Source organism: Bombina bombina, chromosome 9 (assembly GCF_027579735.1).
Source record: "Bombina bombina isolate aBomBom1 chromosome 9, aBomBom1.pri, whole genome shotgun sequence".
NCBI classification, from domain to species: domain Eukaryota; kingdom Metazoa; phylum Chordata; class Amphibia; order Anura; family Bombinatoridae; genus Bombina; species Bombina bombina.
The window spans coordinates 27,670,145-27,695,751 of NC_069507.1; the positions used below are offsets into that span (position 1 = coordinate 27,670,145).

General features: G+C 38.5%; 2 protein-coding genes across 5 annotated transcripts in view; both read right to left on the reverse strand.

Moving 5' to 3' along the window:
- The window catches only part of ZSWIM8 (zinc finger SWIM-type containing 8), a 143,354-nt gene extending 128,608 nt beyond the window's left edge, over window positions 1-14,746 (reverse strand). For both annotated transcript variants that reach the window (XM_053691997.1, XM_053691996.1), the window contains exon 1: window positions 12,584-14,746. In XM_053691997.1, the coding sequence (XP_053547972.1) occupies window positions 12,584-12,761 (178 nt within the window). In that variant the 5' untranslated portion in view covers window positions 12,762-14,746. The remainder of the gene's footprint in view (window positions 1-12,583) is intronic.
- Window positions 14,747-20,054: 5,308 nt separating this feature from the next.
- LOC128639809 (neurotrypsin-like) overlaps window positions 20,055-25,607 on the reverse strand; it is a 114,163-nt gene continuing 108,610 nt past the window's right edge. For all 3 annotated transcript variants that reach the window (XM_053691998.1, XM_053691999.1, XM_053692000.1), the window contains one exon: window positions 20,055-25,277. In XM_053691998.1, coding sequence (XP_053547973.1) covers window positions 24,967-25,277 — 311 coding nt within the window. In that variant the 3' untranslated portion in view covers window positions 20,055-24,966. The remainder of the gene's footprint in view (window positions 25,278-25,607) is intronic.

The following is a 25,607-nucleotide window of genomic DNA, read 5'->3' on the forward strand; positions in this document are numbered from 1 at the left end:
TGGACGGTAGGGAGAGTATCTGGAGACAAGGTCTGAGATATAGGGGGGAGCAATGCAGTTAAGGGCCTTGTATGCTTTTTTAACAAAAGGATACCAAGAGAATAAAGCAAATAAGATAATAGATGTAAATTGGAAAGTTGTTTAAAAAGTTATGTTCTGAATCATGAGTTCAATTTTGAACTTCATGTCCCTTTCAAAGCTCTGAACAGCTGTAATGAACACTATAGTCATATTACAGACAACTGCTGATTTATTATTCTAATACACCTATGGCCCTTTAATGGGATAGTCTAGACAAAATTAAACTTTCATGATTTAGATAGCGCAGCAATTTTAAGCAACTTTCTAATTTACTCCTATTATCAATTTGTCTGTTCTCTTGGTATCTTTATTTGAATGTAAGCTTGAGAGCAGGCCCATTTTTGGTTGAGCACCTGAGTAGCACTTGCTGATTGGTAGCTACATCTAGACACCAATCAAAAAGCACTACCCATGTATTAAAAAATATGCTTACATTCTTGATTTTTCAAATAAAAGATATGGAAAAAAAATTGATAATAGGAGAAAATTAGAATGATGCTTCAAATTGCTGCTCTTTCTGAATCATGAAAGTTTCATTTTGACTAGATTATCCCTTTAAATAACTCTCTATAACTGTTTCTCTATCTGAATCATTAAACTTTAATTTTGACGTTGCTGTCCCTTTAAAATTAAACATTTACTATAATAGAGCAAGTTGAAAACCCTCTTAAAATCACACACTCTGAATCCTGAAAGTTTAACGCTGACTTTCATATCCCTTTAATTGAAACGTAATACATTTACACAGGGCTCTTTCTATTTGTATAGCAGATTTTTTTAGGGTATAATATATGTTTAAGATTTTAAAAGCAAAAGGATGGTTTAAAGATCTCTCATGCCCCTCCCACAAATATAGAAACTTTACAAAAAATAAGAAGTGAGTTCTGTTTCCCTTTGATAGCACTTTCATGTAACAAACACCCTGATTTAACAAATGACCCAAAGACTATAACAGCAAACTATACTGGTTTGTTTTTTGATCCTTTATACAAACCACAGACATATTTTGCATTACAGACTATATAACTTCCGTAAGGCAATGTTTGCTTCCCACAAAACTCAAGTTCAAGACAGGAAAAAAGACCACAATGAAGCATCAAAACCATGAATGCCCCAGGCTGTGTAGGGGAAGATTCCCAAGTGGTGCCAGCCAGCATGAGTCAGGATTTGCAGATGTATCAGGATTTGCTCGGTTGAGCCAAACATGAGTTTCCAGACGGCTAAGTCTGCACCTGGTCTCAGACATAGGATTGCTTCACACTGTATTCCCTGCGTAGGATGACAAGACAAGCCTGATGCACAATTCTGTATCAGAAGGAAAATGACAAGCAGCCTCTCACTGGCAGACAGGAATGTAGCAATATGTAAGGATGAATTTAATCTCTTCACATGACCTATGCAGTGCTGAACGGACAACAGCCAACCAGAATCCCTGTCAGCTTATTCATACAACTATTCTTTGTACCACTAACTGCTGCTACGCACAAAGCATAGACCCTTAGTATTGGAAATCTGGAGGTATGTGCTGTGACTCCTGTACTATCCCCCTAATATCCAGGTAGAGAGAGACAGAGAGAAAGGACAAATGGTTGCCCAGCGCTTGGGTGAAAGGTCAACAGGAGCAGCCTAATTTACATACATACATACATAGTAGGTGAGGTTGAAGGACAGAAGTCCATCAAGTTCAACTTATACAGATACTACTTTTTTTACAATAAATAAAATTAATTCCATTAAAAAAGTGACCAATTAAATACAAGCAATCATATCCCCAAATTATGTTACTAGCCAGAAATCTAAACCATTTTTAAAAGTATTTAAGGCATTGGCATTCACTACCTCCTTAGACAATGAGTTCCACATTTTAATTAACTCTTATATTGAACTAAACATTTACATGGCTGGAGATTATATCTCCTTTCCTCCAGCCTCAAATTGTGACAACAATTTCTAAATAAAAAAAAAGTTTTTGTATATTTAATATATTATTATAATCTGTGCTTTTACAGCACTGCTTCTCTTTTTTATTTATTTCTGACACTTTTCTGGATCTAAAGGGTATTCCAGTGAAGCAGCAGGATTTCAATTTCCTTTAGGTGCTCTTTTCCTTACTTTCTTTGATAAATAGAATTTCTGCCACCTCTGTATATGGGACTTAAATATATTCATACAAAGCAATATCACCTCTCAAGCCTCTTTTCTTTTTTTCCTAGTGAAAACATACAGTTTTGCTGACCTCTCCTCTAAGTATAAATTATCCATTCCCCTTATTAGTTTTGTGGCGCTTCTCTGCCCTTTTTCTAGCTCTGCAATGTCTTTTTTAGATATTAGTCACCAGAACAGCACCCCATACTCAAGGTGAGGTCTTACCAAGGATTTATTGAGTGACAGGGGACTATTTATGAAAGGCCTGTGAGACATGATCCGACATTTGCGGATCATGTCCGACAAACCTCGCTGAATGCGGAGACAATACGCTCTCCGCATTCAGCATTGCAGCAGCAGCTCTTGTGCAGATTTGCAGCCAATCGGCCGCTAGCAGGGGGGTGTCAATCAACCCGATAGTATTCGATCGGGTTGAATTGCAGCAATGTCTGTCCGCCTCCTCAGAGCAGGCGGACAGGTTATGGAGCAGCGGTCTTTAGAAACACGGAGCTTAATAGATATGCCCCACAGAATTATGCTTTCCTCCCTTGCATTAATGCATCTTTTAATATATGCTAGTATCTTATTAGCTTTAGAAGCCTCTGCTTGGCATTGTGCACCCATCTTTAGTTATCTATATGTACGTCCAAATCCCTTTCCTCCTCTGTTTTGCTAAGGCTTGTCCTATTTAAATGATAGGCTGCCTGCTTATTTTTAATTCTAAAATGTAGAACCTTAAATTTTCCAGTATTAAATCTCATTTTCCATTTACCAGCCCATTCTTCCAATTTTTGTAAATCCCCTTGTAAAGCAATTTCATCCTGCACTGACCTAATGACCTTATACAACTTTGTATCATCTGCAAAGAGATGTTGCTTTTTAATCCATTCTCCTAGTCATTCACAAATATATTCAAACGAACAAGGCCCAGTACTAATCCCTGTATCTAAATTTCTGAGGGGAGAGTGAGCTCAGGGTGCAGCTGCACTATGTACTTGCAGTGCTGGGGGACAGAGCAGAAGGAGAGATATTGCACTTGGTGCATAACGTGCTGCTCTACTGTACATGCAAAGCAAACAAAAGATGGCGGCAGCACTACTTCTTTATTGAAGTAAAGACACAACAAAATGCAATAACAGCAGCAATGTTTCGGGTGTGTAACCCTTATTCATGCTAACATGCAACTGATATTTTCTCCTATTTATACCCTACAGCCAACAGAGGGTGCTCTAGGGTAAAAAAATTAACAACTTTTAACAATCCTTCTTACAGGTAATTTCTATTTAAGTAGTCATACAAATAAGTTTAAAACAACAACAAACTTACTAGAATAGGGAGGTAAATATTATAACAAATTACAGGTAAAAGTCTACAAAAAATTCTGCGAAATAGATGGAAGTCACTCTTTTTAACATTACAAAAAACTGATAAATACCATTCTCTATTAAGACCCACTGGGTCCATTGTACCTAATTTAAAAATGTAATGCCCAAAGTAACCAGATACACTGCATTATGAGAAAACATTGGAAAGTCCTTAGTGACTGCAATCCGAATATTGAGGTATTTAAAAATGATCCTATGCCTGCTTATAAGCAGGGTCTCAACCTTCATCAACAATTGATAAGAAAAGAAAGAAATATTCACAAAGTTTTATTTCATGTAAGAAGGAAGGTTGTTACCCCTGCTTAAAGTGTTCATGTTGTAATAACATGATAAAGGGATCTCTTTTTATCACCCCACTACTGGGAACAAAAATGGTATTAAGGGATATACCCAGTAATATATATAACCAAATGTCCGTGTGGGGGCGGAGCTAGGCCATTAGAGATAAAATTAACATAAAAGTAACATCAGAACAGGGAATGTTAAAGCCCCTGTGTCTCATAATTTTCTCAAAATGGGCCATTCTATTAATCAATTGAGGTTTCAAATAATAGAACACATAGCCATGCCACGTAGAGGAGGTGGTGGGGAGCGTATCCTCAAACAAAAAGAAGCATTCTGGATTTTTAAATTAGGTACAATGGACCCGGTGGGTCTTAATAGAGAATGGTATTTATCAGTTTTTTTGTAATGTTAAAAAGAGTGACTTCCATCTATTTCGCAGAATTTTTTGAAGAATTTTACCTGTAATTTGTTATATTTACCTCCATATTCTAGTAGGTTTGTTGTTGTTTTAAACTGATTTGTAAGACTAATAGAAATTACCTGTAATAAGGATTGTTAAAGAGATACTGAACCCAATTAGTTTATTTCATGATTCAGATAGGAAATGCAATTTTAAGCAACTTTCTAATTTACTCCTCATCAATTTTCCTTCGTTCTCTTGGTATCTTTATTTGAAAAAGCAGGAATGTAAGCTAACGAGTCGGCCCATCTTTGGTACAGAACCTGGGTACCGCTTGTTGATTGGTGACTAAATGTAGCCACCAATCAGCAAGCGCTATCCAGGGTTCTGAACCAAAAATGGGCCGGCTCCTATGCTTACATTCCTGTTTTTTCAAATAAAGATAACAAGAGAAAGAATAAAAAATTTATAATAGGAGTAAATTAGAAAGTTGCTTAAAATTGCATTTCCTATCTGAATCATGAAATAAAAATGTTGGGTTCAGTATCCCTTTAAGAGTTAATAATTTGTTTACCCTAGAGCGCCCTCTGGTAGCTGTAGGGTATAAATAGGAGAAAATATCAGTTGCATGTTAGCATGAATAAGGGCTACACACCCGAAATGTTGCTGCTGTTATTGCATTTGGTTGTGTCTTTACTCCAATAAAGTAGTAGTGATGCCACCATCTTTTGTTTGCTTTGATTCGTTGGCTGGGGGTTGGAGTGGCTTGCACACCCCTGCGAGTGCTGTACTTATCTTTGTTCACTACTGTACATGCACTCAGGTCACATAACTTTACTAAAATCATAATATACACATTCAAAAAAGTCCCAGAAATGGCTGGTTAAAAAAGGGTGTAAACCCTACTATATGCCAAACACTAGGAAAAAAAAACCTTTCTATCCGTATGCTGAGGAGAGAAAGAGATGAGGCATTCGGTGCTGCCAGTGGGGGATACTTTGGAGGATGAAGAAGGGAACAAGAGGTAAAAATAAAATAAGGACTGTACCAGTAAATAAAGACTTAAAAGAGCTGACACATACGGCAGCGAATGTGAAAGTCACAAATTATGGAATCACAAATGGGAAGAATATATTTTTATAAGTACAGTTATAGTGATTCCTCCTGTCAGCCAATGAGCATTAATACTACAGTACAGACCAAACAATGGATTCCCTGCAAATTGTTTAAACAGCTTTTACTTTTCTATGGCTGAAGGAAACAAAAAAAATAACATTAAATGGACATTAACCCTTCCGCTGCGGAGTCATTTTTGCACCCCAGGGCTAGGCCACTTTTTAGCTATCTTTGCTCCTTACGTTTAAACATTAATTGTAAGTCAAATTTCAGTTTTCAGTAAGTGACCCCCACAAACAATTTTTTTTTAGCAGGTTCAGAATATACCATTATTATATTTCATGGCATGTGATATAGCTGCAGCAAAACAGTAAAAAAATAAATAATAATTGTTAAGATAGTAAATAATAATGTCCAGGTGACCACTGCTGTTACGGTGGTCACATCACTATATGTGAAATAGGTGCCTATACAGGCTTTGGGGGGTTATCATATAAATTAGAGATCCCCGTTTGTGAAGTAAAGCTGTACTCCGATTTTTTCTTTTTCTATCATCATCAATGGTATCACCGTCTATCTCCCCATCATCCCTAGTCCACAATTATACTTGACTCCAGTATGTCCTTTATCCCCCACATCCAATCGCTCTCTTTATTCTGCCGCAACAACTTACGCAATATTTCCAAGATTCATCTTTTCCTGAGCACTGACACCACTAAGCAACAAATCATCTCCCTGATAATTTTCCAACTTGACTACTGCAATAACCTAACTGGCCTTACACTCTACCACCTCATCCCCTTTCAATCCATCCTAAATGCCTCTGCCAGGCTAACCTACCTTTCCCGCCGCTCTGTATCTGCTGCCCCTCTCTGTGAGTCCCCTCACTGGTTCCCCATTCATTGCAGGGCTAAATTCAAAATCCTCACCCAGGATTACAAAGCCCTTATCGATGCCGCTCCTCACTACCGGTCCACAATCAACAAATATACTGCAGCCCGCCCCCTAAGATCCTACAATGACTTGCACCTTGCATCTTCTATCATCACCTCCTCCCATGCTAGGCTGCAGGACTTGTATCGCACGGCATCAACTCTCTGGAACACTCTCCCTTGCACTGTCAGACTTACCCTAATATGCCTCCTTTTAAACACTCCCTAAAGACATTTTTGTTCAAGGAAGCCAACCACCGAACTCAGTAACAAATAAATTCCACTTACCTAGTAATTCCCTTCATTTACCTCTGTACTAACATTATTCTTGCATTCCTGACCTCCTGTATTTCACCCTCCTACCCTTCTATAAGTCCCCATGGGAATAGGGCCCTCAATTCCCTCTGTACTTGTTTTCCAAAGTTTGCCTTGTCTCTTACAAAGTATTGCATCACTGTTTTACTTTTAACAATTGTACCAAAGGCAGCGCTGCAAAATATGTTGGTGCTTTATAAATCAAGTATAATAATAAAATTATAAAAACACTTTTTCTTTTCAAAAAAGTAATCACCTGGCTATAAAGACAAAAATTAATATATTTTATTAAGAGAGGGCCAAAATAAACTTCAAGTCAGATAGGGCATGTAATTTTAAACAATTTTCCAATTTACTTTTATCACCAATTTTGCTTTGTTCTCTTGGTATTCTTAGTTGAAAGCTTAACCTAGGACGTTCATATGCTAATTTCTTAGACCTTGAAGGCCACCTCTTTTCAAAATGCATTTTAACAGTTTTTCACCACTAGAGGGTGTTAGTTCACGTTTTTCATATAGATAACACTGTGCACGTGAAGTTATCTGGGAGCAGGCACTGATTGGCTAAACTGCAAGTCTGTCAAAAGAACTGAAATAAAGGGGCAGTTTGCAGAGGCTTAAATACAAGATAATCACAGAGGTTAAAAGTATATTATTATAACTATGTTGGTTATGCAAAACTGGGGAATGGGTAATAAAGGGATTATCTGTCTTTTAAAACAATAAAAATTCTGGTGTAGACTGTCCCTTTAAGTATATAATGTTCTATTCCCAAAGCATATACCCATGTACTGTGTTTATAGTTTATTTTTTTTTAACGTGGTTTGTAGTGGTTTCCAAGACCACAAACATATGAAAGAGCAGGTGATTTTACTGCAGGTATATATTATGCATATATATATAAAATAACTGAATGCTGTTTTAACTCCAGAGTCCTATGAATATATATTATTGAGATACCTGTTGCAAGTAATTATTTTATCTCCCTATACTCACTAAACATATTTTGAAATATTAAAGAAACATTTGTGTATTTGTTTGAGAGGACAGACACTTATAGGTTGCCAGCCCTACTAATAACTGTGTTAGCCACATACATTGCTAACAGGTGCATAAAACCCTGCACATAGCCATGACATTTCCATAGACAATTATTGGCAATACAATAGGTCGTACTGAAGAACTCATTGCCTTTAAACATGGAACTGTCAATAGGATGCCACCTTTACCACAAAGCAGAACAACACGCAAGATTTCTAGACTTCACTTTCAAACCAAGGAACTGTTTTGTAATCAGATTGTTGGACTTTTTCTGCCGTCTCAATTCTTCAAGGTAGTTACAGATCTTATTTTCTGTAGTACAAAAAAAATTGCTTGTTAGAAGAGGCAAAGAAAATGACAAAAGCAATGACCAGCAGGAAGTATCAGCGGTGTCTCTGAAATCCTCAAATGACCCTGCCAATGCTTTTGTTTGCGTGCAGATACCAGCATGAATCCGTAACATACATAGAATTGTCTTAAGCCATAGACAATATCCTAACAAATCCCAGGACTCCTTAAAGTCAGTTTCCTGCTCCAGAAAAAGAAAAGTATTTATTTATTTCTTTACTAAAGGCATATCAACCCCAGAATTTCATTTTGTAATTTAGAGAGAGCATACAAGTTTCAAATTTGCTTCCTTCTCTTGGTATTCTTTGTGGAAGAGATACCTAGGTAAGTGTCTGGAGCACTATATTGTAGGAAATAGGGCTGCTATCTAGTGCTCTAAACCGCGGCCATATAGTACTCCAGACATTTGCACGCTGCCGACCTTCCCCCCTCCTATTTTTCAACAAAAGATACCAAGAGAACAAAGAAAACTTGACAATAGAAGTAAATGATAAAGTTGTGTATAATTGCATGCTCTATCTGAATATGAAGGTATTTATATCCATTTAACATTTCCATTCTCTACAATTTGTAATTCAAGATAATATCAGATAAACAGAATCCACAAAAATCTATAAACAATTTTGGGAAACAACAAGAAATTACAAAAGTGGACAAAGCACTGGAAACAGATGGGCAGAGAATACATTCAAAAAGATGTCTCCGTTTTTATTTTCTACTATCAGTGTGTAAACTCCAGCAGAGACAGATCCTTTTAGCTCTGTCTGATGAGCAAGCTGCAATGTCACGGTGTAAGAAGACAGAAAAAACTGGCATATTATAGAGTTTGTAGAAGGTTTCCTGCCAAGTTAAAAATCCAGACTGTTAATTTCCAAGGCGTAGCATTTACAGTTTATTTAATGTTGCCAAAAAACTGCAGAGGCAACACACAGCGAGTCACCCTAAAGGCACCAATGATTCCAGGGGAGGTTACAGGGAAGGGTCATATTAGGACATTTCTGTTCTTCATCTAATGATCTCATCAAGTAAATTTGTATGGTACAAGTTATGCACTGTATTTGTTCTACATTGTTTTAGTGTCTACAAATGATTGTACTTCATTCTAAAAACACCAAATAGTGTTCGAGACAAAAGCGGAAGAAATATTTTTTTAATGCAATCAGTATTCTTAAAGGGCAAATAAACACTAAATCATGGGTGTTGCCATTTTGAAATCTAAGTTTCAGTGCAGGTATCTGTAGGAGAATTTCTGCACAAGTGTAAACACATCAGCACTGGAATGTAGTGAAACCTAGATTTCAACATGGCAGCACCCATGACTAGAGAGAGGTGGTGAATAACCTCAATACTGTGCTTATAAAATGTATTTCGTTTTTTAATGTCCCTTTAACTATAGGGTATATAAATAATTATACTTGAGTATACCTGACTTTGTACATTATGGAGGTCAACATTAAATGTTTACAATGTAGACAGAATGTACAGTTCTAAAAATGATACAAATTTCTCCTATTAAAGTTTTTAAAACTGAAATCGCTTATACTCTTGATCTACTTTAGTGAAATGTACCTCATTTCCATGAGAGCATACGGAGGTAGGCTAAGCGGCATTCACATATCTTGAGTACTATATGTAAATGGCCGCATTCGGGCAGCGCTTACTCCCAGTGCATATGCAGGAGTGATGACATGGCGATGTGGGTACGTCACCAGTTAGGGAGCTCTGACAAAACGCTCCCATCGCAACGTCCCACGTCACCACGCATTGACAGAGTAGTAGGCATGCGCAAAGGGATCTGCATAGTACAGAAACGCTTCTAATTGCATACAATATTTCTAATACCTTTTAAAGGGACAGTATACACTCATTTTCATATAACTGCATGTAATAGACACTGCTATAAAGAATAAGATGCACAGATACTGATATAGCTTCCTTAGCCAATTGGCGAGCGAACGTCTTCATTGATTTTTACAGTGCTCGTTCTCCTTACTCCTGCTCATGCACAAAAATAAGAAACGGATGAAATATAAACAGTGCATCGCAATGCTTTTTGAATTGTGAATCACTGATTTTTCGAGTATAAACATCCAGTGGGAGCCAGCGTTCGAAATAAAAAAAAAAAAAAGCTTTGACATTGTGGGCGGGCAGGGGAGTACTGAGATGGTAATTAAAAAGAATGTTTTAATAAAACCATTTGAAAGCGCATCAGCTGTGCAAAATAACATGTAATATATGTTTGATGGGTGAACTATTAAATGAAGCAAAAATGATAGAACGTTAACAGTCCCTTTAACGTTTACATTATTGTAAACATGGCAGCCTCTACGAGCAACACGTGTGTATATAAAAGGAGGCTGCCATGTTGTCAAGCGTCTGAGCTTGCTCTGAAAAGTCCCAGCTTTTCCAGCACACTGGAAGCGCTGGGACATACGTCATCAGAGCACTCGGAGAACGCTCAGCATCTCACTGGCAAGTATTCAGAAAACGCTCCAAGCGAGTCCCAGTTCGCTTGGAGCGCTTGCCGAACGCAGCTATTGTCACTGTCATATAGTGCTCAAGACACACTCCTGAGTATACCTCAGTACGCTCTCATAGAAAGGAGGGAAATTTCAACACAGGAGATAGAGATAAATTTGGTTACATAAGTAAATCGTAAAGTTTTTAAAACTGTACTATCTACATCTATTGTGAAAGTTTAATTTTCACTTCTAAATCCCTTTAATCTACAAGTCGTGTATAAACCAGTATACATATTTATAGAACACGGATTGCAGTAAAAATATTTCTACCGCTCTTGTCTTGAACAATGTTTTTAATAAACATACACATTGTGTTTATGGTTTATAAACATATTTGACTGACTCCTACATTTGAGAGATGTTTATGAAACACTTTTGTTTAACTAAACTGAAACAGGAACTCAAAATGCAAAGAATCACCTACTCCAAAAGATTCCCAAAGCTTTATACTGTATTATTGTGTGATTTAAGGATAAAGAAATATAAATGTCACCAAATTATCCAAAAATTGTAATAGAATCACTGGACACCTTTCAATTTTCAGGCCCGTCTAACAACTCACAACTTGTTATATGTTGGGTCCATATCATTGAGAGATTTTATTAGTGGATAAATGGTTACAAATAAATACACAAACATAAAAGCACAAGGAAACTTTAAAGGGACATGAAACCCCAAAAATTCTTCCGTAATTGGGATAGAGAATGTGATTTTAAACAACTAATTTACTTCTATTTTTTTTGTTCTCTTGGTATCTTCTGTTGAAAAGCAGGGACATATGCTCAGGAGCGTGCACATTTCTGGAGCACTAGATGGCAGCAGTTTTGTAAGAATGTTGTCCATTTGCAAGAGCACTAGATGGCAGCAATATTTCCAGCCAACACAAAAAATCATGGGAATGAAGCAAATTTGATAATAGAAGTAAATTAGAAACTTTTTTAAATCTGTTAGTTCTGTCTGAGACACAAAAGAAATGTTTTGAGTTTCATATAAAGGGAAAAAGTGCCAAACTGTATTTATGAGTATGTCTTTAACAAAGCAACAAGATGTAGTGTGTAATAGGTAAAGATAATATTTACTACCAGGCTCTTTAAACAACAGATGAAAGAATATTGTATTTTGTCAACAACTGTGACAAATACTACAGCAAGAATATTAGATGGGACCATAAATGAATAATGAGCCAGTTACAAAAAAAAAGGGATTTTTATTTAAAAAAAATAATAAATTAGATTCTCTCTCTTAGTGAATTGTACAAAAACTAAATGAACCACAAACTCAGCACATAAACTTCAAACTGAGCTAATCATAAGTGCACACACAATAATACTAGGTACAGGAAAGGATTCATGTTTATAGACATCTCAATGTAAAAATATAGAAGAAAATATTTGTTGGCTCTTAGTTTGAGTTATATGCAGTAAAAGAAAGCACATAGAGAGAGGGAGATACTATTTATATACACTATTAAGACAATATAAATACTAGATAAAGCATCACTGGCTTACAGTATAAGGTTTAGCAAGTGTACAATAAACTGCTTATTCTCACAGGTTTTTTCCTACTGCATTTAAATTCAGAGCTGTTGATACTGGTTCTGTGTAACACTTGTAAACATAAAAGCCGGCCTAAAGCCACTAGGTTTCTAGATCATTACAATGCTTTACAGTAGCAGTAACACATAATTATATTTGTATACAATATGTTCTGCTGTTGTCCTGATAAATGTGTCTCTACACTGAGCCATATAAGGCCAGCCGAAGACAATCTACAAGTAGACATAAGTGGAACTGTGTAGGGCAATAAGTGACAAAAGAAACTACTAGGTCTCCCAAGAACATTAAAAAATATTTAATCTTAAAAATCAAGCCCAGTATCAGTAAAACTGTGGCCCAAATAAGTGCAGTGTGGAGTAATAGTCGTTTAACTTACATAATCTTACCTTTAGAATGTTGGGTTCATTTTTTCTTTCCAAGCTACACTACTAATGAAGACATTTCACATCATTTCTCACCTTTCATTTTCACAGTGGGAGAGTTCGGTCCGGCTGATTGTTTCCTCCATCCTCTCCAGTTCTGGCACAGACTTTCTGCCTCAGAGATAAAAGAGCAAAGAGAGTCCTCCTCAAATCGGTCTGAGTCTTCAAATGAAAACCTTTCTCCGTCCTCCCACTCAGCAAACATCAGTTCCATTACACCCAAGAGACTAAGCAAGAACTAATGGGTTAATGTCCAATTAAACAAATGCAAAAAAAAATAGGTAAATTCACCTGAGTCTCAATCAATCAAAACTTGATATGTGAAGAAAATCAAAACAAATCCCATGTTGTTCTAAAAAAAGAAAAAGCAACTCCTGTTCTCTCGTTAACGGAGTCTCTGTAGAAAAATGATTTCTTTCAAAGCAAAAATGAATATTTGGTAATTGTCAGAAAAAAAGTTTTTCTTAGCTGAAGAAGTTTAGGTTTTTTGTTTTTTTTTCTTGTCTCTCCAATGATTTTTGTTTTTACAAATTCCTATATTGTGCTTATCTTAAACTTCTGCAACAGTTTCTTCAACCCAAAAATACATCTTGTGCTAAGGTATTCTTTTCTACACATTGTACAAACTCCTACTGCATAGGAAAAAAATACACCACTGAAATTCCAGCGGTAAACTTATTGCAATTCGTTCATTCGGAAGGGATATATGAAAGTGAGAAAATAGGGAAAATTAACATATTTAGTAACGCTATCCATTTCTCTAAGATTCAGAGATTTTACACTTAACATACAGGCAAATGTTTCTATAGTTTTAATTTATCTAAATAATGTGAAAAATATTAAAGTAATTGGAAATTGTGTTATAAAAATTATGCTCAATCACTAGCAATGTTATAAATTAAGTGTCCCTAACTTACACAGAATGTTATAATTAAACCTCCGGTGTAAGAGGAAGATGATAAAAAGTGGTTGTTTTTAATAATATGATTATATTCTGCTAGGGTTATGCCATGTGCAAATATCAGCAAAAAATATATTTATATATCATAAAGGAAAAAACTCAAAATATTTCTAAAAAATACTTTGCTTTATGGTGTCATTCTTAAATCATTTTTTCCCTACTAGATAATAATGTAAATATGTTTCAAAGCTAATGAACATACAGGTAAGGTTGTTTTATATACTAAAACATAAGAATAGTTAGAGATGACTGGTCCAGAGGTAAATCCACCTTTATGTGATACCCAGAAATCCCTTTTCTTCATGAATCTGAGCAAAGCCAAGCCATAAAGGGACAAAACAAAACAAAAATGAAACCTTTAGCTGAACCGCTCTAAAGTAGAAGAGGAAAAAAACTTTACTACATAATGTTTATGTTAAAAAAAATATGAAGGAAATTGGGTCTTTTTGAAATTGTCTTAAAATATCACACAAAGGTATTTTGTCTAAATCTTCATTTTCTTTATGTTCTGTTTAGATTAATCCAGTTGATTTGCAGTATAGGAAATATGAATAAGTATTTGGGGGTGATGCTGGCCCTGGAGATTTTGGGATGTAGAATATTTAATGCAGAACGGTTTTGATGATGTAAGTAAGCTGAGGTCCAGACAATTTGATCACCAGAATTGTGTAAGGGGTATGTTTGGGATTTGATCGGCACCAGTAGTATCAGTGCCTAGGGGCTATGAGAAAGCCCAGGAGGGAAGGTCCCAGGGAATGTCAGCAGATCCAGTTAGTCCAGGTAGCTCAGGGTGCTGAGGTCTACTGGATATGGAGCAGTTCCAGGTGGCTTTAGCAGGTTCACAAGGATAAATAGGGGATTTGAGCAGTTCCAGCAGGTGTGATGCCAGGCTATAGCTGTCACAGCACAGGGTCAGGACCCAGCCAGCTGCCAGTAGTACCTCTGCCAGCTGCCAACAGCACCCCTGCCAGCTGCCCCCTTGCACTACACAGGCCCCCGGGCAGCTCTCCTCCTCTGCCAGTCAGGGTAATCTGGCACTTGGTTCCCTTTGTTCTTCTCCTTTGTCTGTGTTACAGCCCCAGCAATAGACAGTACTCTCCCCCGGGGGCAGTGCCAGAGCTGCGTGCCCAGGCCGCCGAGCCACGGTCCGTACTGTGTACCCGGAGTTTACCGAGTGCCACCTCCCCTCTGTGCCAGCCCGGCTCTACCTGGGGACAGCACGATCAGCTGATCCCCGCTTCCGCCAGTCACCTTCCGGCTTCCTGTACCATAGAGATCGCATAAGACGGGATTTGTCGCTCTGATGTAAACAGTCGACTCTATGGTGCTGAACTGTAAGCTAAGATGAGCTCTGCCGTGATCCAGCGGTGTTGTGCATGTATGAGAGATGTGTGCCAGCTCCATACCCACCATACACCACACATGTGTGCCAGCTCCATACCCACCATACACCACATGTGTGCCAGCTCCATACCCACCATACACCACATGTGTGCCAGCTCCATACCCACCATACACCACATGTGTGCCAGCTCCATACCCATCATATACCACATATGTGCCAGCTCCATACCCATCATACACCACACATGTGTGCCAGCTCCATACACACCATACACCACATGTGTGTGCCAGCTCCATACCCACCATACACCACATATGTGTGCCAGCTCCATACCCATCATACACCACATATGTGCCAGCTCCATACCCATCATACACCACACATGTGTGCCAGCTCCATACCCACCATACACCACACATGTGTGCCAGCTCCATACCCACCATACACCACACATGTTTGCCAGCTCCATACCCACCATACACCACACGTGTGTGCCAGCTCCATACCCACCATACACCACATGTGTGCCAGCTCCATACCCACCATACACCACATGTGTGCCAGCTCCATACCCATCATACACCACATATGTGCCAGCTCCATACCCACCATACACCACACATGTGTGCCAGCTCCATACACACCATACACCACATGTGTGCCAGCTCCATACCCACCATACACCACATGTGTGCCAGCTCCATACCCACCATACACCACATGTGTGCCAGCTCCATACCCACCATAGACCACATATGTGTGCCAGCTCCATACCCATCATACACCACACATGTGTGCCATCTCCAAACCCACCATACACCACATATGTGTGCCAGCTCCATACCCACCATACACCACATATATACAGACATCCCAACTCTCCCTGATTGTAATAGCGGCTCCCTGATGCCAGCAAATGGAATGCAATCTCCCATAAACTCCAAGTACCATGATCCAATGTGGCCCAAATCCGGAAAAGTGTTTCTTTAAGGAATGCCTTTAGTTGCTGGGACGTTATAGAACCCTCAAAGCATCAGTAACCAAAAAGCCCCTCACTGATTTTAATAAAATAAAACACAAATACTACCTTATTTACTGTATGTAATTAAACTTATATACTAAAATATGTAAGCATTCAACAAGCGTAGGAAAATAGGTTTGTTGTATGTGGTTGTGCAATAAAACTACTTTTTTTAATGTGACTTTAGTGGGAAGCTACTTTAATGATAAGTCTCTATCTTATTTAGGGTTTCAAGGTGTCCAATATATAACTGGGGGGGGGGGGGGGCGGGAGAAGCCACCTCCCTGAAATGAGTTTTTGCAGGTTGGGATGTCTGTATGTGTGCCAGCTCCATACCCATCATACACCACATGTGTGCCAGCTCTATACCCATCATACACCACATGTGTGCCAGCTCCATACCCATCATACACCATGTGTGCCAACTCCATACCCATCATACACCACATGTGTGCCAGCTCCATACCCATCATACACCATGTGTGCCAACTCCATACCCACCATACACCACATGTGTGCCAGCTCCATACCCATCATACACCACATGTGTGCCAGCTCCATACCCATTATACACCACATAAGTGTGCCAGCTCCATACCCATCATACACCACATGTGTGCCAGCTCCATACCCATCATACACCACGTTTGTGCCAGCTCCATACCCATCATACACCACATATGTGTGCCAGCTCCATACCCATCATACTCCACGTGTGTGCCAGCTCCATACCCATCATACACCACATATGTGTGCCAGCTTCATACCCATCATACACCACATGTGTGCCAGCTCCATACCCATCATACACCACATGTGTGCCAGCTCCATACCCATCATACACCACATATGTGTGCCAGCTCCATATCCATCATACACCACATATGTGTGCCAGCTCCATACCCATCATACACCACGTGTGTGCCAGCTCCATACCCATCATACACCACATATGTGTGCCAGCTCCATACCCATCATACTCCACGTGTGTGCCAGCTCCATACCCACCATACACCACGTGTGTGCCAGCTCCATACCCATCATACACCACGTGTGTGCCAGCTTCATACCCATCATACACCACGTGTGTGCCAGCTCCATACCCATCATACACCACGTGTGTGCCAGCTTCATACCCATCATACACCACACATGTGTGCCAGCTCCATACCCATCATACACCACGTGTGTGCCAGCTTCATACCCATCATACACCACATGTGTGTGTCAGCTCCATACCCATCATACACCACGTGTGTGCCAGCTCCATACCCATCATACACCACATGTGTGCCAGCTCCATACCCATCATACACCACATGTGTGCCAGCTCCATACCCACCATACACCACATATGTGTGCCAGCTCCATACCCACCATACACCACATATGTGTGCCAGCTCCATACCCATCATACACCACATGTGTGTCAACTCCATACCCATCATACACCACATGTGTGTGCCAGCTCCATACCCATCATACACCACACATGTGTGCCAGCTCCATACCCACCATACACCACATGTGTGCCAGCTCCATACCCACCATACACCACGTGTGTGCCAGCTCCATACCCATCATACACCATGTGTGTCAACTCCATACCCATCATACACCACGTGTGTGCCAGCTCCATACCCACCATACACCACATATGTGTGCCAGCTCCATACCCATCATACTCCACGTGTGTGCCAGCTCCATACCCATCATACTCCACGTGTGTGCCAGCTCCATACCCATCATACACCACATATGTGTGCCAGCTCCATACCCATCATACACCACGTTTGTGCCAGCTCCATACCCACCATACACCACATATGTGTGCCAGCTCCATACCCACCATACTCCACAAATGTGTGCCAGCTCCATACCCATCATACACCACAAATGTGTGCCAGCTCCATACCCATCATACACCACGTGTGCCAGCTCCATACCCACCATACACCACATGTGTGCCAGCTACATACCCACCATACACCACAAATGTGAGCCAGCTCCATACCCATCATACACCACAAATGTGTGCCAGCTCTGTACCCACCATACACCACATGTGTGCCAGCTCCATACCCACCATACAACTCATAATCATGTACCAGAGAGGTATGCCAGCGCTTAACCCACTATACAGCTCATAATCATATAGCTGAGATGTGTGCCAGAGCTGTACCCATCATACACCACATATGTGTGCCATCGCTGTACCCACCATACACCACATATGTATGCCAGCGCCGTGCCCACAATACAACTCATAATCATATAGCAGAGATGTGTGCCAGCACCGTACCCACCATACACCACATATGTGTGCCATTGCTGTACCCACCATACACCACATATGTGCGCCAGGGCTGTACCCACAAGGCACAACTTGTGTGTGCCAGGGCTGTACCTACAATACAGCATTTATGTTTGCCAGGGCTGTACCTACCATACAGCTCATAGATCATATACTTGAGATATGTGCCAGGGTTGTACCCACCATACAACAAATAACATTTGTGAAAGGGTTGTACCCACCATACAGCATATGCAAAGTATGTGTGCCAGGGCTGTACCTACCATGCAACATATACAAAGTATGTGTGCCAGGCAGGGGTCAAGTTCTACAAAAAAAAAAGTGTGGGAACTCACCAAAACTTCCTCCCCATCACAATTAATATTGTTTTATACAGAAATAAACACTTAGATACACACACAGCACATTGTATTTATATGTATATAATCTATACACTTTGGTTAATAAAAGCAAATTAAATCCAATGAAGGGTTGAGTGGTTGCCTTACCTTTGGGCCTGAGACTCCTCCTCTGTCACAAAGTCTCCCCCACTTAAGGTGTAATTGTTCTATTTCTGCTGAGGGGAGCTAAATAACCCCGAGCAAACCACACAGAAATGTAAGTACTATGTATTCCACACAGTGCAGGGGGATCACACAGCAGGACTGCTGACAGGCTGGCATTTAGTGTATTGTAGGAAGTGTTACTGCCAGGGCTGTACCTACCATACGGATCATACACCATGAAGGTGCATATGACCCCCAGAAACTGCCACTGCATTTTAAATATGCAGAAATGACATGATATTGGAACCTTGAGCATAACAAGTTTACATTGTAAAACATCTATGCATAAAGTATACAAATTAAGTGGTTGTCTCAGACAATTCTTTTTATAGCTTCCATGATTTACTTATAAATTCTAATCTGCCAATCCGCTGCAACCTCTGATACCACACCGCCTGCCCTGATGAAAGCAAAGCTCTTTATTGAAACCTGCATCACCAGCTACGTTTGCTGCAAGATGGGTTGTGCACGTACTTCTAACACAATGGAAAGCTGTGTGCAGGAGTGTGCTCTCCTTTCTTTCAATGAGACTCGTGGCACAGCATCTGATTGGCTCTACGGCCCATGGCAAAGAAGTTAAAGGGACAGTGAAGTCAAAATGAAACATTCAGATAGATAATGCAATTTAAAGACAAATGTCAGTAACAAAGCAAGTCAATTTGAAATTAATTTAAAGGGACAGTCTACACCAGAATTGTTATTGTTTTAAAAGATAGATAATCCCTTTATTTACCCATTCCCCAGTTTTGCATAACCAACACAGTTATATTTATATATTTTTTACCTCTGTGATTATCTTGTATCTGTGCCTCTGCAAACTGCCCCTTCTTTCAGTTTTTTTGACAGACTTGCAGTTTAGCCAATCAGTGATAGCTCCCAGGTAACTTCACGTGCATGAGCACAGTGTTATCTATATGAAAAACATGAACTAACACCCTCTAGTGGTAAAAATAACCTGTTAAAATGCATTCTTAAGAGGCGGCCTTCAAGGTCTAAGAAATTAGCATATGAACCTCCTAGGTTAAGCTTTCAACTAAGAATACCAAGAGAACAAAGCAAAATTGGTGATAAAAGTAAATTGGAAAATTGTTTAAAATTACATGCCCTATCTGAATCATTAAAGTTTATTTTGGACTAGACTGTCCCTGTAAACTGAAACCAGTATCTCTGCATCAAATTAGATATTTATTTTTAGTAAACATCATATAAAAAATAAGCCTGAACTGCAATTTGCTGGTATAACCAGTTACCAATTTGTTGCAGGAATAAGCTATTTAGCTCTGTATTTCATCTAATTATGTAATGAAAACAAACAAAAAAGTAACATTTAATCATACACTTATTTTATTTAATTACATGGACACTAATTAAAAACAAAAATACATTTATCTAAGACTTACAAATCTTCAAGCACAATGTTTAAATTATTTTCTATGATGTAGTTTTTGGCTCAGAATCTCAACATACAAATACAATTAGTTACCTAATATAAAGTATCTTTTTTTATTTATGGGTTTTTTTTGGAAAGGAAATTTGTCTCTTTTCTCAAATCATTGGGATGTGACATTTGCAAAAGATTTGTGCATTTGCTCCATATGTGGAAGGTGTAGAGACAATGTTGCAGGTAATACTAAAATAAAATGCAGTGTAGAGACAATGTTGCAGGTAATACTAAAATAAAATGCAGTGTAGAGACAATGTTGCAGGTAATACTAAAATAAAATGCAGTGTAGAGACAATGTTGCAGGTAATACTAAAATAAAATGCAGTGTAGAGACAATGTTGCAGGTAATACTAAAATAAAATGCAGTGTAGAGACAATGTTGCAGGTAATACTAAAATAAAATGCAGTGTAGAGACAATGTTGCAGGTAATACTAAAATAAAATGCAGTGTAGAGACAATGTTGCAGGTAATACTAAAATAAAATGCAGTGTAGAGACAATGTTGCAGGTAATACTAAAATAAAATGCATTCATACTGCATTAGTAGGTATGAATTTTGTAACATTTAAATATGTTAAAGGGACACTAAACCCACTTTTTTTCTTTCATGATTCAAATAGAGCAGCAATTTTAAGCAACTTTCTAATTTACTTCTATTATCAATTTTTCTTCGTTCTCTTGGTATCTTTATTTAAAAAAAACATGAATGAAAGCTTAGTAGCCAGCCCATTTTTAGTTCAGGACCCTGGATAGTGCTTGCTGATTGGTAGCTACATTTAGCCACCAATCAGCAAGCGCTACCCAGGGTGCTGAACCAAAAATGGTCTGTCTCCAAAGGCTAACATTCCTGCTTTTCAAATAAAGATGTCAAGAGAACAAAGCAAAATTGATAATAGGAGTAAATTAGAAAGTTGCTTAAAATTGCTGCTCTATCTGAATCATAAAATAAAATAATATATAGGTTTAATATCCCTTTAACTATGATTGCCCTTAAAGGGATATGAAACCCCAAATTTTCTTTTAGGATTCAGACAGAGAATACAAATTTAAAAAGTTTCCAATTAACTTCTATTATCAAATTTGCTTTGTTCCCTTGATATTCTGTGTTGAAGAGATATCTAGGTAGGTGTCTGGACCACTATATGGCAGGAAATAGTGCTGCCATCTAGCGCTCTTGTAAATGAATAACATTCCTGCAGTACTGCTGCAATATAGTGCTGCAGACGTGAACGCTCCTGATCTTGCGTCCCTGCTTTTAAATAAAAGAGAACAAGAGAACAAAGAAAGTTTGATAAGTAAATTATACATAAAATCATGTGCTCTAAATCATGAAAGAAAAATGTTGGGTTTTATTTTCCTTTAAATATTTTGTTGTTTTTTAAATGTGTGGCACTAGTTTTAATTGTCTGTGCTTTCTTTGCTGTTTGATCAACTGGCATCAGTGAAACAGTCTGAGATGAAATATTTGCACTGCTATTAGGGTTGCCAACTATCATAAATACTAGGACCTCGATCACATACTTGGCGAGGTGCGCAAAACCCAGCATCACCATTTTTTTCTCAAATCGCGCAATCATAAAACCGGCGCAGCAGACAAGTTACGCGCATAGATTTTTCATGCTGTGCGCATTTTTTAATCCCATAGACTAATATAGAACTGTTGTCAGCAGTCGTTTTCACAAAGGCACTTACGTGCGCAGAATGGATATATTTTACTCCATTTTCAGCTCGCCACACATAGGAAGGCGCAGCTACCCTCGCACACAGTAAAAAAGCAGCGTAAGTCCCTGGAAGGCTTAACAAACACCTAACGCTGCGCACTCACATACATTTGAGCCCTACATATCAAACAGTTAAACCTTTCCTGGCCACTTAATTAATCAAACCAGTATCAGCCCTCTGCAAGTGTCTCAAACCAATCACAAACAGTACAACCTCTCACCTGCAGCCTTAAAACACCTGACAGACAATGCACACCCTGATTACCCACCATGTTTCCCTTGCAGTCGGGTTGCGTGTCGGTTGATTAATTTCTTTCTGTTTCAATTTTTACTTGTGAATTCAACATACAAAAGCTACTCTTTATTTTTAACTTACGAGTGCAATATACTGACGTAACTTACTGGCGATGCCAGAAATGTGTAGTTGCGCATATTTCTGAACCAGTATATCATATGGCGGCATGTGTTATGTGATTCACCTGATGTGGGAGGTGAACTTATGGGCGACATGGGTTTCAGCAGTTGCGCAGAAAATTACGCAACATATGTGATCGCGCCTTAGATGACCAACCAATGACCCATCATCCAGAACTTTGATTTGACATCTCCTCCTTCAATCAGTAGCACATACAAAAGCAGTTACTTCAGCTCTATACAGTACTTGATTCCCATGTATTGTTAGTAGGGCATACAGAGCAGTGATTTTACCCCTCTCCAATTTGGCTGATTCTTAATTTGCCTAGCTAGGATTCAGTTCATTATTATTAAGGCAAACATAAAGGGGGGGGGGGTCTGAGTGAGCTTCACCTGTTTCTACTCATTTTATGGATCATTCTACTATGTGACAGCAATTACACCTGTGTGTTATATACACCTTTGAGCACCAGATGGCAGCAGTGTTTGCAACAATCTTCAATATTTTCAGATACGTACACACTTCTCTCTACACATGTATGCTGTTCAACAAAAGAGAGCAAAGTCAATTTGATAACATAAGTAAATTTGATTTTTGTTTTTCAAATCGATTGCTCTGAATCATGAATGTTTAATTTTGAGTTTTATTTTAAACATTTAACTTTTCCTTTAGAGGGACAGACTACTTGAAAATGTTTATTGTTTAAAAAGATTGATAATCCCTATATTACCCATTCCTCAGTTTTGCATACCCAACACTGTTATATTAATACACATTTTACATCTGTGATTATCTTGTATCTAAGCCTCTGCAGACTGCCCCCTTATTTCAGTGCTATTTACAGACGTACATTTTAGCCAATCAGTGCTGAATCATAAGTTACTCCACGGGAGTGAGCACAATGGTATCTATATTACACACATGAACTAGCGCTATCTAACTGTGAAAAACTGTCAAAATGCACTGAGATAAGAGGCAGCCTTCAAGGGCTTAGAAATTAGTATATGAACCTACCTAGGTTTAGCTTTCAACAAAGAATACCAAGAGAACAAAGCAAATTGGATGATAAAAGTAAATTGGAAAGTTGTTTCAAAGTATATACCCTATCTGGATCATGACAGTTTAATTTTTACTAGACTGTGCCTTTAACACCTTTTGGTGCTCAGTGGCTCCTTGTTGGTGCTGTTTCTCATTGTCCAGCAACATCTGACTGACAATCTAGATAGACTCATTGGACAAGTCATTGTAACGTGTCTGTGTTCGATTTAGGGCTCCTGTCATCTTTGATGATCGAGGAGCCCCAATAAGAGTGAATAGTGTATGTAGCATCTCCAAAAAAAAAAAAAAAGACAGATCCTCCAACATCTGTCTCATTTCCAGTCTCTCTCATCCCCCTTCCATCTTACTCTCAAACCTTTGACCCTCACTCTTTTTCTGTGACAACATATAATTTGACACATTTAAAAAAAAAATATTTGGTTAAACTTCTGCCTTTGGTCAACAGCTACAATTACATTTAGGACAGAACCTGACACCTCTGCTGCCTTATATATCCCATACATTTTATAGCACATACTACAAATTAAAACTTTTAATTAAAAAAATCCAAAGATATTATCAATGTTAAGTAATATATTATTAGATCTAGCAGTTAATTACAGGTTAATTACATCAACACAATATTCCTTCTCTGACATGTAATACAGTAAATGAGCAAAATAAAATTGTTGGATTATGTCCTTGAAATAGACTGTCCTAAGAATTAAGACCAATCAGGAGCACTTCCATTTGCAATTCACATTAAATTGGCTAGTAATTTATTGAAATACCTGGATTTTTTTTAGACATTTTAGTGAGATTTTTGGTAACTTGATAAAAGCCTATTTGTGGTACAAAAGCATTAGCATTTTTATGTATAATAATATTTGCTGTATTCTCATTCATTGACACTTTGCAATATCGTCATCTAAAGCTAAGGTATCCAGTTATTGTTAATGAAAGCAGCATTGGCACTTTATCCGCTCATCTTCATTCCTTTTTGGACATTTGGTGCTAAGGGGTGTTTATTCATAAGAAATAGCTGACCTTGTCTACAAGTATATATTCTAATGTCACTTTGTTTAATGATATTTTTCCTAGTTTTAAAAATAATTATTAATATTTTATTTTACAGTAGAGTGCACATATACTCATTTCTTCAATACATAATGCTTTACTTCATTGCTCTTATACGATTCAAACCTTCTATCCTGGATGGTAGCATAAAGTAATATAGTCACAGGACAGAATATTACATCCATTGGCACAATGTGGTTGGAAATAAATACAAGAAAGTATCAAATAAAAACTCATAACATTTGTACAAGTTCTTGTACGCTGTCGTCATAACCATGTGGTACTTTGGGTTACATTTCTTTTCATATGTATCTTTGTCACTGTTACAATTATTCTCTAGTGTATTTCTGACACAGTTACCGAGCTGGAGATCTTGGCTCTAAGCTCAGAGAGTTGAATGAAGAACACATCATGGCATTGTGATTTGTGATAGGAATATCCTACAACTTGAGGCTTAAGGCTTGAGAGGCACATAATGTTCACAAATGATTCTAGGGAAGAGGATTAATGTCATTACCAAGGATAAGAGTCCATGATCTTATTTCAATTTTGTCACCCTCTTGATCCAAGGCGTAAACTTGCTGACCTTAGTATAGACTCCTGGGTAGCCTTTACGCCCACACCCGTAGCCCCAAGAAGTTATTCCAACAATGACCCAATACCCATTTGACCTTTGACACATGAGGGGCCCCCCGCTGTCCCCCTGACAGCTGTCTACCCTCTTGTCTTCAGATTGATTGCCAGCACAGATCATGCGGTTGGTAAATTTGCTCTTATACCGGGATACGCATGTCTCTTTAGGAAGAAGGGGGACTGCGCCCTGCAGAAGGGTCCTTGAATATGACGTTCCTAAAAGAGGAGATATAATTATATATCATAATACACTGCATAAGATGGTAAACTACAGTACAAAACGTGTTATAGCACTTTACTCCACCACAAACATCTATATGAAATCCTTAACCTTTAGACTCTTTATTGCCCCACAGAGAAAGCAACGTGAGCTTGTAGTGTACCCCAAACAACATTTTTTGAAGAAATGTGTTTAAAATGATATCCTCTCTCTGAATCGTGGAAGGAAATGTTTGGGTTTCATGTTATTTTAAGTGCCTGGGGGATTATTGGCAGATAACCTGAATATGAAAAGTGGGTTGTTGTTTTTGATTGGTCACACTCCCA